The sequence below is a fragment of the Tenrec ecaudatus genome, chromosome 7 (assembly GCF_050624435.1).
Source record: "Tenrec ecaudatus isolate mTenEca1 chromosome 7, mTenEca1.hap1, whole genome shotgun sequence".
Classification (NCBI taxonomy): domain Eukaryota; kingdom Metazoa; phylum Chordata; class Mammalia; order Afrosoricida; family Tenrecidae; genus Tenrec; species Tenrec ecaudatus.
This window is the reverse complement of record NC_134536.1, coordinates 132,701,828-132,717,065: the sequence shown is the minus strand read 5'-3', so window position 1 is coordinate 132,717,065 and position 15,238 is coordinate 132,701,828. Positions and strand designations below refer to the sequence as shown.

The 15,238-nt window shown below is 44.2% G+C and overlaps 1 protein-coding gene across 1 annotated transcript in view; it reads right to left on the bottom strand.

Moving 5' to 3' along the window:
* Window positions 1-15,238, bottom strand: part of LOC142452954 (kinesin-like protein KIF6) — a 233,191-nt gene that overhangs the window by 113,815 nt on the left and 104,138 nt on the right. Inside the window, exon 5 of the mRNA XM_075554110.1 lies at window positions 11,528-11,637. Within this exon, the coding sequence (XP_075410225.1) occupies window positions 11,528-11,637 (110 nt within the window). The remainder of the gene's footprint in view (window positions 1-11,527; window positions 11,638-15,238) is intronic.

Genomic DNA, 15,238 nt, shown 5'->3' with positions numbered 1-15,238 from the left:
CCAAGCCAGATAGAATCTCCGACCACTTCACGATGTCACCTACTGGTCCAGTTGTGGGGGCTTTGGTGTTCATTACCTCGAGTTGTCACCTGTACTGACGCTGCATTTCGTCATCTTCATCGGTCAGTGCTTCAACTCCTCCTCACTTGGAGCAAGGTCGTTACCATCTGTATAATAAAGCCTCCTTCAGTCCGGGCGCCACGTTCCTCACATAACCCAGCCTTTCGTCCTTCACGTTACATAAGTCTTAATGCCAGGTAGACATTCTTCACAGTGCATTCTTCTTTCTCAAGGTTGTTTTGGCCAAGCTAGATTCTGTCCTTTTCCAGGTGAATTTTCAAGTAAGTCTGTCTGTGTTTACAAAAAGGAACCTTGCTGGGAATTTGATAGAAAGTGTATTACACCTATAGAACAATATGGGGAGAGCTGACAACTTTACCATGTGGAGTCTTCCAATACTTGAAGATAGTATTTAAATCTATCTTCTGTTTATTTAAATCCTTGACAAAATTTCATAAGCATATTCTAATTTTCAGAATACAGATCCTCTGTAAGTTTTAATAAGTTCTATCTAAGGAGTTCCTTTTCATTAGAGCAATTACAATTTATGTTTTTTATGTTGGATTTTGCACATTGGCTGCTAGGACACAGATGTGTGACTGATTTCGTGTGTGCTGCTATTGTATTGCTGTCCGCACTAGTTCAGTGAATGGTGTTTTGATTCCTTGGGAGAGTCCATTATTATACCAAACTCCGAGCACTACTGTCCTCAAAGAACAGCAAGAGAAGTATTACCTCATCTTCAATTTTCTGGAAGGGATTATGCAGAGTTCTTCAGAAGATGTTTGGTATAATTATCCAGGAGAAGCATCTGGGTCTGGAGCTTTCTTTGTGTTAGCTTTTAAATTATGAATCCAATTTCTTTAATAGCTATGCTGTGTGTGCCACTGAATTGACTCCAATTGAAAGTGACGCTGCAGGACAGAGTAGAACCGCTCCGTGGGATGTCTTAGGCTGGAAACCTTCACACACACAGGTAACCAAGCCTTTTCTCCTGCAGAGTTGCTGCTCGGTTTGAATCGTTGACTTATGGTGAACTCCAGGTTGTAGTTGTTGTGAGAGGATGGTCGCTTCCAACCCAGCGTTCCCGTTAAAAGAGATAGGTCTATTCCATGATCTATTTGATCTTGGTGGACTTTTTGGAACAACCACATTTGATTGGTAGCTTAGATCCCAGTGTTTCTAATCTTTCTAAGCCAATGCCTTTGCGAATGAAACAACATTTGCAAAACAACAGCAACTGATTTTCGCGTCCAGCTAAGACGTCATAGCAGTTTGTAGGCAAATTCGTCTGCAACTGCGGAGGAAGAACATGTTGTTATTGTTGCTCGGCACTGGTGAGTGGGCTCTGACTCGTAGAGCCACCCATGTGCAGCAAAAGCAAACACTGGCTGGACCTGCTCCAGTCTCACAACTGCGGCTATGTTTGAGCCGATTGCTGCCGTCAACTGTGCCAACCCCATTCCCACACTGTCTTCCTCACTCCTGCTGCCCCTGTACTAAGTGTGATGTCCTTCTTCAGGACTGGGTCTTCCTGAAAACACGTCCAACTACATGAGACAGCCGCCTGGCATCCTACTTTCTGAGGCTTCTCTGTCTTTTAAGACAGGCATGGTCACTCTCCGGGCAGTCCACATGTAATCGACATTCCTCATAACGCCATACTTGAAATTCATCAGGTCTTGATTCAATCTCCTTATTTGTTCTGTCAATTTTTGTGTGCACAGAAAGCACCGGAAAACACCACTGCTTGAGTCAGGCATCCCGAAGTCCTCGAGGTGACAGTTCTACCCTTTGCGCATCTTAAAGAGATCATTCGCAGCAAGTGTGCGCAGTGCAGTGGGTCATTGGATTTCCTGAGTGCGGATTCCCTGGGCATTGGGTGAGGATCCATGGAAGATGAAATCTCCCCATTTATCAGAAACTTACTAGTGACCCTCGTTGGGAGTGGTCCTGTATGTTGAAGTGTCACTCATACGGAAGGCTGCATGCTTGGATCTTCATCAGTAAACGTTTCAAGTCTTTTCAGCAAATCATGTTCTGTCGTATGCACGTTGCCGGTTGCTACGGCGTCTTCATTCAATTTTGATGCCGCGTTCCCCATGGAGTCCAGCTCCTCAGATTTTTGGCTCAGCATACACATCGACTAAGTATAGTCAAAGAAAACACCCAGACACACACTTTTCCTGATTTTATATCGCGCAGTGTCCCCTGGTTCTGGGCAATGGCTGCTGCTTGTCCCATATACAGATTCCATACGGGCACAACTAAGTGTACTGCAACTCATATTCCTCATAATTTGTCATGATCCACAGTTGAAAGGCCCTGCCTAATCAATGCAACATAGGTAAATCTCTTTGTATGCTTTGTATTCAGCTAAGACCCACCTGAGGGCAGCAATGGTGTCCTCATTTCCCATCCTCTTCTGAAGCTGACTTGAATTTCGGGAAGTTCCCTGTCAGTCTGCAATTGCAACTCATTAAGAAAGACCTGTAGCCCAAGTCTGCTTGTGTACGATCCCAATGACACTGTTCAACATTTCCCACGGCCTCCTGGATCACCTCCCTTTGGGATTGGCACAAATATGATCAGGTAGCCAGCTTCCAAATTTCTTGGCAAGATGTGCGAGCACTTCTAGCATTGCATTCATTTGTTGGAAGAAAACAAACAAGCAACACTCAGTTGGCATTCATGAAATCCCAGAGCCTGTCTGTTTGGGGGGCGGAAGGGGAGCGATGCCTTTAGTGCAGTTTGGCTCTTTTCCCTTTAATACCATGCGTTCTGAAATGATTGATGCTGACTGAGAACGCACAGTGAGTACACGCTTCCCTTTGGGTTGTTTAACGGTAGCGCTTGCACATTTCACATAACACTTTACCTGGGCTTCTCCAGCGGCCAGAACAGGTGTCAGAGTTCTTTCAGGTGCTCGTCCTGTTTGTTTGTTCCTTCTTTTCAGTCTTTTCAATGACTTTTGTTTTCTTCATGTACCATGCACTGGATATCATTCCACAACTCACCTGGTTTTGAGTTATTAGAACATCTTGAGAGGGTCTTTGAGACGGTCTCTAAATTAGGGGGGGATATACTCAAGGTTGTAGTTTGGTTCTCATGGATTTGTTTTCATTTTCCTCATCTTCAACATGAACTTGCACATGAGCAATTGATGGTCCGTTCTGCAGTCAGCCCTGGACCTTGTTCTGACTTATGATGTTGATCGTCTCCATGAGCTCTTTCCCACAGATATACCCCGTCTCCATCCTGTGGAATCCACCTGGCTGCTTATGTTGTTGAGGGAAAAACGATGTTTCTAATGAATAGGTCATAAGTCTTGCAAAATTCTGTTACATGATATCCAACATTTTTTCTCTTACTAAAGCCATATTTCTAATAACTGATCCTTCTTGGTTTCTAACTTTTGCCTTCCAATCACCAATGCATCTTAATTTCACATGTGATCAATTTGAGGTTGCAGAAGTTGATTAGAATGGTCCATTTAATAATTTTTGCACTAGTGTTTGGTGCATAAGTCGGAATCATAGCTGCACTTTGGTGCTTCAAAAATGTTGGGAGAGATAAATTTTTCATGAATTTTTAGAAGCCCCCTTGTACTGAATGATCTTCAGTGGAAGCATATGAATATGATTCCATCACTGACAGCATTTTATATCAGGATATCTCTTGAGATATTCTTTTTGACAATGAATGCGATGTTATAGTAGACCATATCATTGTTTGACTCGAAATGGTCACTACAAGTCCATTTCCACTCAGCAATTCCTAGGATATTTATCTTCACATGTTCTACTTTATTATCGACAACTTCCAATTTCCCTCCTGCTGTATTCGGTGCATTCCATGCTAGTGGATGTTTGCAGCTGCTTCTTTTATCTTGGGCCTGGTCAAACCAGCAAATGAAGGCCCAGCAAGCTTGACTCCTGCCCCCTCTCCGAAGCCAACTGTGCTTTGAGGAGGTAGAGCTTCCCTCGTTGTGTGTGCAGTGTCTTCCAACCCGAGGGGCTCATCTTCGGCCACTAGATTGGACAGTGTTCTGCTGTTGCTCATAGGATTTGAACTGGCTGATTGTCTTTAAGATGCAGATTGCCTGGCTCTTCTTCCTAGTCTGTCCTAATCTATACACTCCTCTGAAACCTGTCCACCACGCATGGTCTTTCTGGTATGTGAAATATCAGTGGCATGACTTCCAGCCCCACAGAAACATGCAATCAGGCTACCACTACAGAACAAATTTACCCATGAATGACGGAGAGGTCGTCAGAAGGCCAAAGAGAAAGAAGAAAATAAAAGAAGACAGATTCTTGGCATAGTAAATGTGAGAAGAGAATCCACCAGGTAATAAATGAGGAGCCACGTTGCTCCAGAGTAAACTGTTACCAATGACTATTACTCAATGAGCTTGACTTTGATATTGCATGGGTAAGCCAATTACAAGCACATGAAAGGATCCAGTGACTATCTTACAATCCCCCTCACACAATGCTTGCAAGGGTGAACCAGGGTCAATGGACATTTTGCTTAATATTTTTAGAAGATATGCAGAGTGTTTGGGACATTCTAGTTTACGGCAATGAAATTGGTCAACCAGATAAATAGGATTTTACAGCTAGAGCTTGTCCCAGTCCAAAAGTATGCTAATATGTTTTTTATATGTGTTCCTCCCCGCCACTTTTAATTGTGAATTACGTGAAGGTTTACGGAGCAGATTCCTTTTAAAACTGTTTTTATTGACATATAATGCACATATCGTAGAATTCTGTGGGTTAAATACATTAAACAGAATAATGGAACAATCTTCACCACAGCCAACTTTAGAGCATGTTCTTCCTTCTTATATTCATTATTACTGTCGGTATTGTTGGTGGTAGGTGCCATCGGCTCAGTTCTGACAAGTTGTGACCATGACCCTGTGTACGAAAGAACGAAAGCATTGCCTGGGCCTCTGCCAGCCTCGCAATTGTCCTATGTTTGAGCCACCAATGCAGCCCCTGCATCGCTCCGTCTTGTCTGCGAGCTTCTTCCTCGTCTGTCTTCCTTTTCCAGTGTGCAGTACAATTAGCTCCCTTTATCCCACAACGTCTCCTGCCATAACGCTAAGGAACTCTTAGTCTGGTTACTGTCTCTGTAAATTTACCCATTCTGAATTTCATATAAAGGACATGCTTTCCAAAAGCCCAGAAATTCACAAGAAAATAAAACACAGGAAAACTTCAATCCAAAGAAACCGGAAGATAATAAAAACCAGAACAAATTTTAAAATGGATCAAAAGGGAAAACTAAGGGTAGTTTTTTTTTCCAAATTTAACTTATTTATATCTGCAGCATTACATTTTCCAATGCAAGAAAATCCACACGTCTGATCAAGGGTCTTAGGGAATTCCATGGAGGCTTAATCCGAGTGGGGACTCTACAGATGGATTTGGGGTTTTCACTGTCATCCACAGCCTTCTGCCAACTGGGTGCTTAGACTTCACGCTCTAATTACATCCCCTCTTCTGATCCTGGATTTTATTATTTATAATCCTCGGATCATATGGGCCTGTATGCGCCTTCTATGTGGACTAAGCTGAGACCTCACTTATATGGCTGCTTGTTTTAAGACAAGCCTTTAAGGATCCAGATACTATTCCTTCTGAATGTTGGCACCATTGGATTTCTTCACCATATTTTGCTAGAGCACCCACATCGACAGTGAGCACTGGCATAGAAGTCCAAATACTATTGAGAAAAGGAAAACGCACATATATAGGAAATCTTTTATACTAAAATACTTGAGAGGTTCACTTATACGGGTTAAAAACTCAAATAACTGAATCCTGCTTAAGAATGCTATGACGGTTAGACACAGGCAAACTTTTTAATAAAACTTATTCACTAAGGCAAAGCTACTTCTTTACGACTCTGGCGTGTCACAAAAAGCCATGGAAGTGAAAATAGCAAGTATATGGTTGTCTTCAGTTAACTATTAATTATTGGGAAGCTTCCAAAGCAGGAGATTTGAACCAAAGTGCTCTGACTTGTACATCCACTACCTTGAGATAGCGTCTTCTGTATCTTCTCTCACGAGGGTGCTTCCACGGTAAGTTGTAAGGCTGCATCTTTACCGAGATTCACTGCAGAGGACCTTCAAATGGCTTTGGAGATGGCTTCCAATTGCCAAACTGTTGTTTGCTAGTCAACTGCTTTCAACCTGTGCTTCCAGGGCTGCGTGCTTGCACTTTCATGTTAGGTAAGTCTGCCCTCACTCTGACACGAGGGCCCCAGGCCCGCCTTGGAGCAAATTCTTCACCTCAAACAACTTCACTTGCTGCACAGGCAGCTTTGACATCACGGACAAGGCTTTGAGCCTTTCTTACACTAAAACCCAAACCACACCTACTGTCCTGGAGTCCATGCTAATTTAGGGATCATAGGTAGGGCTTTGAGCAGACAGCCTCATCTTTCTGCCACGGGAAAGCTAGTGGATTTGAGCTGTCAACCTTGCACTCAGCAGAGTAACACCTAAGTCGCAAGGCTATCAGGGCTCCTTTTTGTCCTAGCCCCCAAAACTGCCATCAAGTGTGTTTAATCCATAGACCATATTTAAACTTTCTGAAATTTGTTCATGATGTGAACAAATTCCCTGGTATTTGTCAGGGAGATCGACTAAGTGGGTACAAACCGGTGGGTTTAAGCAGTTTAATGTGTAACCAACTATGCCTCCAAGATCTCTTTTTGTTCCCCTACATTAAAGTTAAAAGAAACTAAATGCACCTGTTCTCAATGATCTAGAAATCTGCCTTAGGGACACACTTAGGAACAGATTGACCCATGGACTCCCTGTACAAGGGACTCCCAGAAGCGCATGAGCAAATTCCCTCATCTTTTCATTCCATGTTCCCATGAAACTGCCTCCCTGAGAATTCCGTGTTTTCCTGCCTCCTTCTTGCTTAGGTCTTAACACAGTATGTCCCCAAACCACACGCACAGTCATCAAGTTGATTCTGACTCGTGGCTAATCTGCACACAGCAGAACGGGCCCCAGGGCTTCCAAGGACGTACATCCTCATGGAAGCAAACTGCCACCACCTTTCTCACGGAGTGGACTGGAGCGTTTCAACGACCACCTTTCTGGTTAGCAGCCAAACCCGCTGACGTCTGCACCCCCAGGGCTCCTGGGCATAGTAACGGTGTGCCTAAGTGCATCCCTCACACTTACGTTCATAGAACCAGTGTCCTCTGTTATTCTCCTTCTAAACTTTGTTTTGCAAAGAGTCTACTTGCTAGTGTCACTTCAACAGGTAATTTGCGAATATATAGAGTACCAGTAGAAAGACTAGCAAACCCCGTCCAGCGCACCTCCTAGCTCTGAGGGAGGCAGAGTAGAGCATTCTCAGATGCTAATGCAATACTTGTGGAGCTCACCATCACCAGCCAACAAGTTTTCCAATAGAAATTTCCTCTGCGGGTCCCCTAATGGCCGAGGCCCCAGTGCAATATTCTCGAAAGAGTTCCTACTTCTCTGGCTTGAAATTGAGAGTGTCTGGTGTTGAATCCTCGAGCTACCATTAACCAATTATTTTTTGAAACCCGGGGTGAGGCCGAACTCGAGGCTCAATCAGTAGAAGTAAGAGAGGGCCACTTTTCTGCGATACGCCTTCCTTTACAAATATAATCCAGTGCTAAACATAACCAGTTGATTTGATTACATGTTTTGCATGTCTCTTGGCTTCCTTTCTCCTCCGCCATGTTTATCATATATAGTATTATTGAATACCTGGATAGCCTTCAGGGCCTAAATGAAAATGTGATTCGCTGAATGTCATTTTAAGCATGATCTAGCCTAGCAGTATGGCGGTTAGGCTGGAATCTAGAAAATAAACCAAGAAGTCTTTCAGAATACAGGAGCCCTGGGGATGTAGTGGGTTACCCTGCACACCGCCCTTCAACACTTTGAAGCCAGGAGCCCCTCCACAGGAGAGAGCCCAGACTCTCTACTCCCTGAGAGTCATGGCCTTGGAAGTCCACAGGGACAGTGTTAGTCTGTCCTATAAGGTCACTGTGGGTCAGAAATGACTTGATGGCAGTGAGTTTGGTTAGCTTGGGGGGGTGGGGGGTGCAGTTAGTTAAGTGCTCCACTGTTAGCTGCATATAGAAAGACATTTCTGACCATCCCCTTCTGTAAACCACTGACAGCAGAGCACAAGTCTCCTCGGATACACGTCGAGTTGCCATGAGTCAGAATCAATTCCAAGGCACCAGGTTTGCTGTTACACTAAAGAATAATCTCAAACTCAAGTCCTCTGATTCGAGTCTTCCAAGCACTGGTTTTACGAAGCCTTACTGCTGTTTATTTCCAAAGCCTCCTTAAAACAGAGCTTTTCCTCCCCCTGTATACGCCTTTGACATTACTGTTTCTATTCCCCTAGCTGAAAAATCTAGTTTTTGGTAGACTCGCTTCTAACAGTTTCATTAAGAACAATTTCTACCATGGAGTTAGTCATCTTTCTCTTAATCTCAGTACAAACAACTAGAGCAATCCTGTTGGTTTGTTTTTTTTAAAGCAGTGACGCTGTTTTCAAATTCCAGATCATCAATATTGTAAGCATAAAAAATATTCAAAAACTCTTGATGAATTAAAACATATAAAGCTACTGTCTTGATTATTTTATTTATATATTTATGAATAATGTTTGTTTTGGTTTTATTTTCTCTTTATTCCTTGTCCTCCTCATAGAGAGACAGCAACTATGTTAACAGGATCCAGCCTCCTACAGCTCTACCCACTGGGCCAGGGACGTGACCCACTCCCATACCACCTGACGAGTGGTAGAGACCAGCCAATGTCAACCCAAGCTGCCCTCAAGAGCCAACAGAGAACTGCTCACACACGCGCATTCTCTGTTACACCCACCAGAAAACATGCGGTGAGTGCCGAAGAACATATGTCAACAAGAAGTCATCCATATGAATGCAGCAATACCACGATGCCTTGGAGACAAGAGATCATTTCAGTTCATGTGAAGAAACATGACAGCAAGGGCCCAACTACAGAGCTCACAACCCTGTCTAGGGAGAAATGACACTGGACCTCACTTGTTAAGGGATTCAAAGAATGATAGTTGAGTACTCTCAATGGCTTGAGGTCAAGATCAAGAAAACCGTGGAAGAAATTAAAAAATAAACACACAGCAAAAAAAAAATACAAACTCAAGAAACCCCTACAGGAACAAACCAACAAAATAAAATTTAAATTAAACAAATTGGAAATTGTATAAAAACAACAAAGAGAAATCCAGCTTAAAACTAAGATTTCCAAAGCAGATAATACATAAGAAGGGTAAAGGAGCAGAACTAAATCGATGGCAGGCCTTATTAACGAGCTTGAAGACAAATTTCTCAAGTCTAATTTGCTAGAGGAACGACTAGAAAAGAAAGAACAAACAAAAAAAAAAAGGTGGAAGTAGAAAACGTAGGTGGAACCCCATCATGACGAGCAACTTACATGCGAGTGGAATTCCAGAACAGAAAGAGATGTTTTTAAAAGCACAGGGAGAGTTATCAAAGAGTGACTGGAAGAAAACGTTCCAAACATCATGAGAGATGAGAAGATATGCATTCCAGGACTGAGCCTGGGAAGGCCACCTGGAGGAGTGCTGGAGTTAAAGATGACAGAGGTCAATACTGTTAAAGACAAAACCCTGCAACAATGATGGTCTACAAGGAGATGTGTGAACAGCCACGGATGCTGAGTGGGTGTAGGAGGGAGAGTGGGTGTACATACACAAATAGACAGAAGTTTGATAGAAGATATCTGTACGTGGGTATATACCTTTGCTGGCTTTCTACCCCAGTAAAGTTTACAGTCTCAGAAACCCACAAGGACAGTTCTACTCTGGGCTTATAGGGTCATATATTCAGTATTGACTCGAAAGCGGTGAGCTTGGAGTTTGGAAAATACATCCAAAAATGTGATGAAGGATACAAGAGACAAAGTGATGGAAACTCCTCGGACATAGCCAACCATGTTGACGGTATGAGTTGCTGGGCCTGGGGGCTTAGGACCATGTTCTTGGGTGACACCAAAGTCAACTGGCATACCATAACATACCACAACATACCATAAGATAACATAACATAACCCACAAAGGCAATGTACTATGGCCTACTTTGGAGAGCAGTGACTAGGGTCTTAAAAGCCCTTGGGGAGCCAACTAAGGTACACCTACTATTGGTTCCTCCGTGTCCAGAGGAAAGAAGAGTGATGTAAATCGGAGACGCATGGAAAGAACTAGTTCAGCGGACTAATGGACCATGTGTCACCAGTCTCTACAAGCCTAAGATTAGGAGAATTGGATGGTGCCTGGCTACAACTACCAACTGCTCTGAAAGGGACCACATGAGCAGGTCTTGGGTAGAGCGGGAGAAAACTGGGACACAGACCTTAAAGTTATAAAAGAGACCAGGCCTACTGGTCAGCTTGAGACTGGGACCTCCACGTCTATGAACTTCCCTCGATGGCTCGATTTTCAGCCACACAATAGAGAGGGCTATTAGGGGGAAAGTAATGCTGGTGGGCGCATAGACCTTAGAATAATCAGCCCAAAGGGAAGCATTAACCTAAGAACAAAGTTCACAGAATTAGAAAAGAAACAGTGGAAACAAGAAACACAGGCACGGAGTGGCTTAAAGGATGCTACTTTGAGGGGGCTGCAGTGAATGCGATTAAGCAAGATGTGTATGGATTATTGAATGTACAACTCACGATCTGCTCAGGAAACCTTCATCCGATTCACAGAGAAGAGTTGGAAGGACAGAGAGCGAGTGAGTGAGCGAGTGAAGGAGCGAGGGAGCGAGGGAGGCTACGGGATATTTCCACAAACTTTGTGAAGCCCTTTGCATGCGTCTAATGTAGGTAGCTATGCAAACAGGGAGTACGGTTATGTAAATGTCATTGGGCTAGCTTGGTCCGTTGAAAGATAAGCACAGCAAGCTTGACTTTCTTGGTCATGAAACAGTGCCAAGGTGACCAAATGGCTGTCCATGTTGGCGTTAATAATAGTAGAGAAGCATTTGAGGGGAACCTTAAGGTTTTACTTTCTCTCTTTCGGACTCACTAATTGCTGTTTGAACTTCAAGTTGAATACCTTCTCCAGAGAAAGGCCACAATTAGAGGCAGAGAGGGCTTCATGTGGCCAGAGTAAAGAAGCACTGCCATCACCCCTCAGCCCCTCAGCGCCCACTCTCCGATACCAATTCCAGAAGAGCATTTCCCCAGGAATGAGCTTCAGCCAACCACTACCGTCCATTTGTCGTAACTGGAAAAAAAAATCTATTATATTACAAAAAAAGATGCTGCTATCCAGCGTTTGCTAATTACGATGGAGACCAGAAACATCCAGAGTTTCAAAGAAAACAACCGAAGGAACATCTGAAAGCAATTTCCCCCATCCTTTGTTGTTCTGAGACTCACGGCAAGTCTTCCAGACCGGAGGCTTCGTGTCTTGGGTCCAGCAGATCATAACCACATTCATTGTAGATCTCCAAGTAGGAAATGTGAGTTGTGTACATTTTGCTGCCGTCCTGGTCGGAAAAGGGAAAGGCATTATTTCACGGCTGTAAATGAGAGTTCAGCGTTGAAGGAGGCAGGTGAATACGTGCCACTGTACTTTCCTCACTGCTTCCGACCTCCACCCTGTGGCTCTCTGGTTTACATGTTCAGCTTGTGACACTTTCACGTTGAAACTTACCATATTCATATGCATAATAACCAGCACTCACGATTCTAAGACATTGCAGTCTGTTGTTTTTTATTAGTTCCACATTATACATAAAAATGCCAATATACACTTAAGGTGAGCCCATTTAATTACAGAACTTCATTTTTACTTTCTGGATTAAGAAAGGGTGGGTGTGCGGGGGGAGTAGGGGGTGGGTTCCCGAAAAGAAATAAACCTACATTCTGTAAATAGTCTATTCATAAAAGAACACAGATCATTACTCTACTCTGAAAATGCCAGTAGCAAAATAGTTTCCGTGTTTAATCATAATTTTTTTAAAAACTTTCCTAAAGAGTCAGACGTTTCGGTGACGTCAACAGATAGCTGTGAAAGTGAGTTCCAGGCTACAGCACAGAGTTCAGATCATGAGCGCACAGGGACAGTTTGTTGCCTGTGGGGTCAAGTTCTCTGGCCCACGTCGGTAGATCAGGGCTATCTGGCTATTGGTTGGAGAGCAGTGTTTTCTATGGGTCACTTCTGTCATGCCATAGCATAGGTATCAATGTGATGAATCTAAGTCAAGGTGACAGGGCTGGTCTCTGTTCTACCGTCCAAAAAACGGGACTCACCCCTTCTCAGAGGGAGTAAATCAGAGACACAGTTTCCAGCTATTGAGAAATTTCCAAGCTCAGTTTTTTGTGAAACATATTCCAAAAACAGCACCTTCCTATTCCTCCCAAAGGAAATCCCAATGTTCCTATCTTTGCAAATGCCATCCTGCTCCTTACGAGGGCAATATGTTTATGTTGCGGGCTGTGAGTAGTGGTCACAACACAGAGGTCATTTAGGATGACCTTCCTTCCTGATTGAGTCCCGCTCTGACCCTGTGCAAACAATGAATTCAACAATTACTATTCAAAGGGAGAGAGGACCCAGTCCATAGGGAGCCCAAGATCTGCCATCCATCCAATCTATTCTGACTCATTACAATGCTGGAGGGCAGAGTAGAATTACTCCTTCCAGATCCAAGACTTTACATCTCTGCAGGAGCATGCAACCTCGTCTTCCTCCCATACAGTGGCCAGAGGGTTTGAACTGCTGATCTCTCCGTTAGTAGCTCACTGTTTAACCCACTACACTGCCAGGGTTTCTTGTCAGAGAGAACAGTGCCCTGCCAATCAACAGTTAGATCTCTACCTCCAGTGAGTAGCAGGAAGCTCTTATCAGGCCACACCTGTTTCCACACCCAGAAATTAAGAAAGCTGGGCAATGAGTGCTTGAGTGTTCTTTAATTTTAAAAACCTGTAACCAATGTTATCTAACCAATATTATATACTACCAATAGTGTTAGTATGCATAATAATTTCATATGACTTTCTGGCCTTAACAAACAACCCAAATATGCTACCACAACATACAGCGAAATAATACCTGAACAACTAAGGAAGCCTCCGCCAGCAGCTGACTATAATAAAACACTCAAACTACAGTTGGAATTCCAGTGTTCGAGTGTCCTGTGAAGGGACAAGATGAACTGAACACATTGCTATGCATCAAGTGCCGGTCATCCTGCTGATGTCCGTGGACACTGACTGCTGATGCTGACAGATGACTGATGGTGGTACCGTAGTTGAGGGAGAGCACCCCAGCACGTTGGGCTATAGCTTGGCTTAGCGCGGCCATCAGACACTCCACACTGGAGACTCGGTGGCCATTCATCTACTCGAGGTTTTCCAAACACAAAGAGAGTCCACGGAAGACTCCCGGACAAAAGGATGCTGAGGTCAACTGATTTACTCTATACCAGCTCAGAGCATTCTCAGAGGACGTCAAAGGTCCAAAGACAACTTTTAGCAAGATCACTATGTCCTCCTTAATGGAAGCGCTTTCTCACGTTTAGCTAGAGCCAGGGAAGTAGCCCATGGGTTATGCGCTGAGATTTAGCAGGCAGTTCTGGGCCGATCCTACCATCAGACCGAAAAGGCGGTTGGAACTCTAGGTTTGCCATTTATCACCCAGTGTGCTTGCCCCCTGCCCCTCACTGGCTTCACCGTGGATGTGGAGAGGGCCATGATCCTTATGTAAGGATTCTCACATGGTGGTAATGGGCCGGATGTAGAATCCGTAGCTTACAGAACCGACAGAGAAACACGTGGGCACACAGTCCCACTTTGGCACACATGGGGCTCATGGTGAGTCCCATCGGACCGATGGCAACCGCTTTACATAACACGCTAAAGAAACAAAACAAACAGAAAAATGTGTGGCTCATGAGAGGCAGCCACAGACATGGTGGCTGTCAGGTGGGTGCTGTTATTACAGCATTTATTTAATATTCCTTCTAGAAGCCCACAGATGGAGCAGTAGGTTTGTGACTATCGGCCGTAAAACAAAGGCAGAAAGAAGAGCCAACTTGTGTGTTCGTGTGCTGTGGAGAAACTCGCTTCTTCCAGAAATTAGAAGAAATCATAAAAGCTCAGGAAATGGCAGGCGCACTGCTCAGAAACGATGGGAGCAATACCTTTGGCTCCCACCCCCTCCAAACCTCCCATCCTTATATTTTCTGGACTTAAAAATATATATTTTATTGGAAGACACACTTAAAATTCACTGAGCTCTGTGGCAAAACTACCTTTCCTTCTTATGACTTTTCAGTGTTTAGGACTGCCAGACTGTAATGTAACACACATGTCTCCTGCAGACAGCCCTTTCTCCTGCCCCCAAACAAGTTTGAACCTCACAGTACTCCAAAGTAATGAACAGTGATTTCTAAAATAAATGGCATCAGTTTCCTTCTCTTAGAATGGTTGAAAATGAGCCCCTCTCAGACGCGCTTGCATGCATTTCAGGACCAGAGTGCACTGGGCTCCGAGTTTATCTTCAAGTAAACACTTGCATGCGTCACGTGTGCCCTTGGAGCACTCCATGTGGCCCTCTAAGGTCATGGGCTGAGAGCCTCTGAGTTGTGGTCTGCGTTCTGCAGGCATCCTCCACTCGGGCAGACTCTGTGATGCACCTGAAGGCGCTTCCCACTTGCCTCACAGCTCAGCCTGACGATGCTGGGTGTGTGGTGTCCCAGCATGGAGACCTGTCCATTTATGAAGGGCTGCCCAGGCTCCCGGTTGGTCTGATGGGCTCCCTCCAAGACCAGGAAGTTATTTAGCATCATCCAGAATGAAATGGGATTGAGAGGCATACCCTTGACACACAGATCCGAAACAATGACCCTACCACATGGTGGCTACCAGGGAGACATTCTGAGCTTCAGAACTGAGTGTCACGACCCAGAGATGAATTTTTAAAAGAGAAGAGTGAAATCCTTTCCCACTGAGAAAGGACTGGCTCATACAGTTAAACCTCACTGAGGAAGCTGCCTTCGTTTGTGGTGGGGCACGGAGGATTTTCTGAAATTGGTTAGTGGGCATTTGGCCGTGTGCAGCAGGTCTGTGGATGGTGGTGACTGT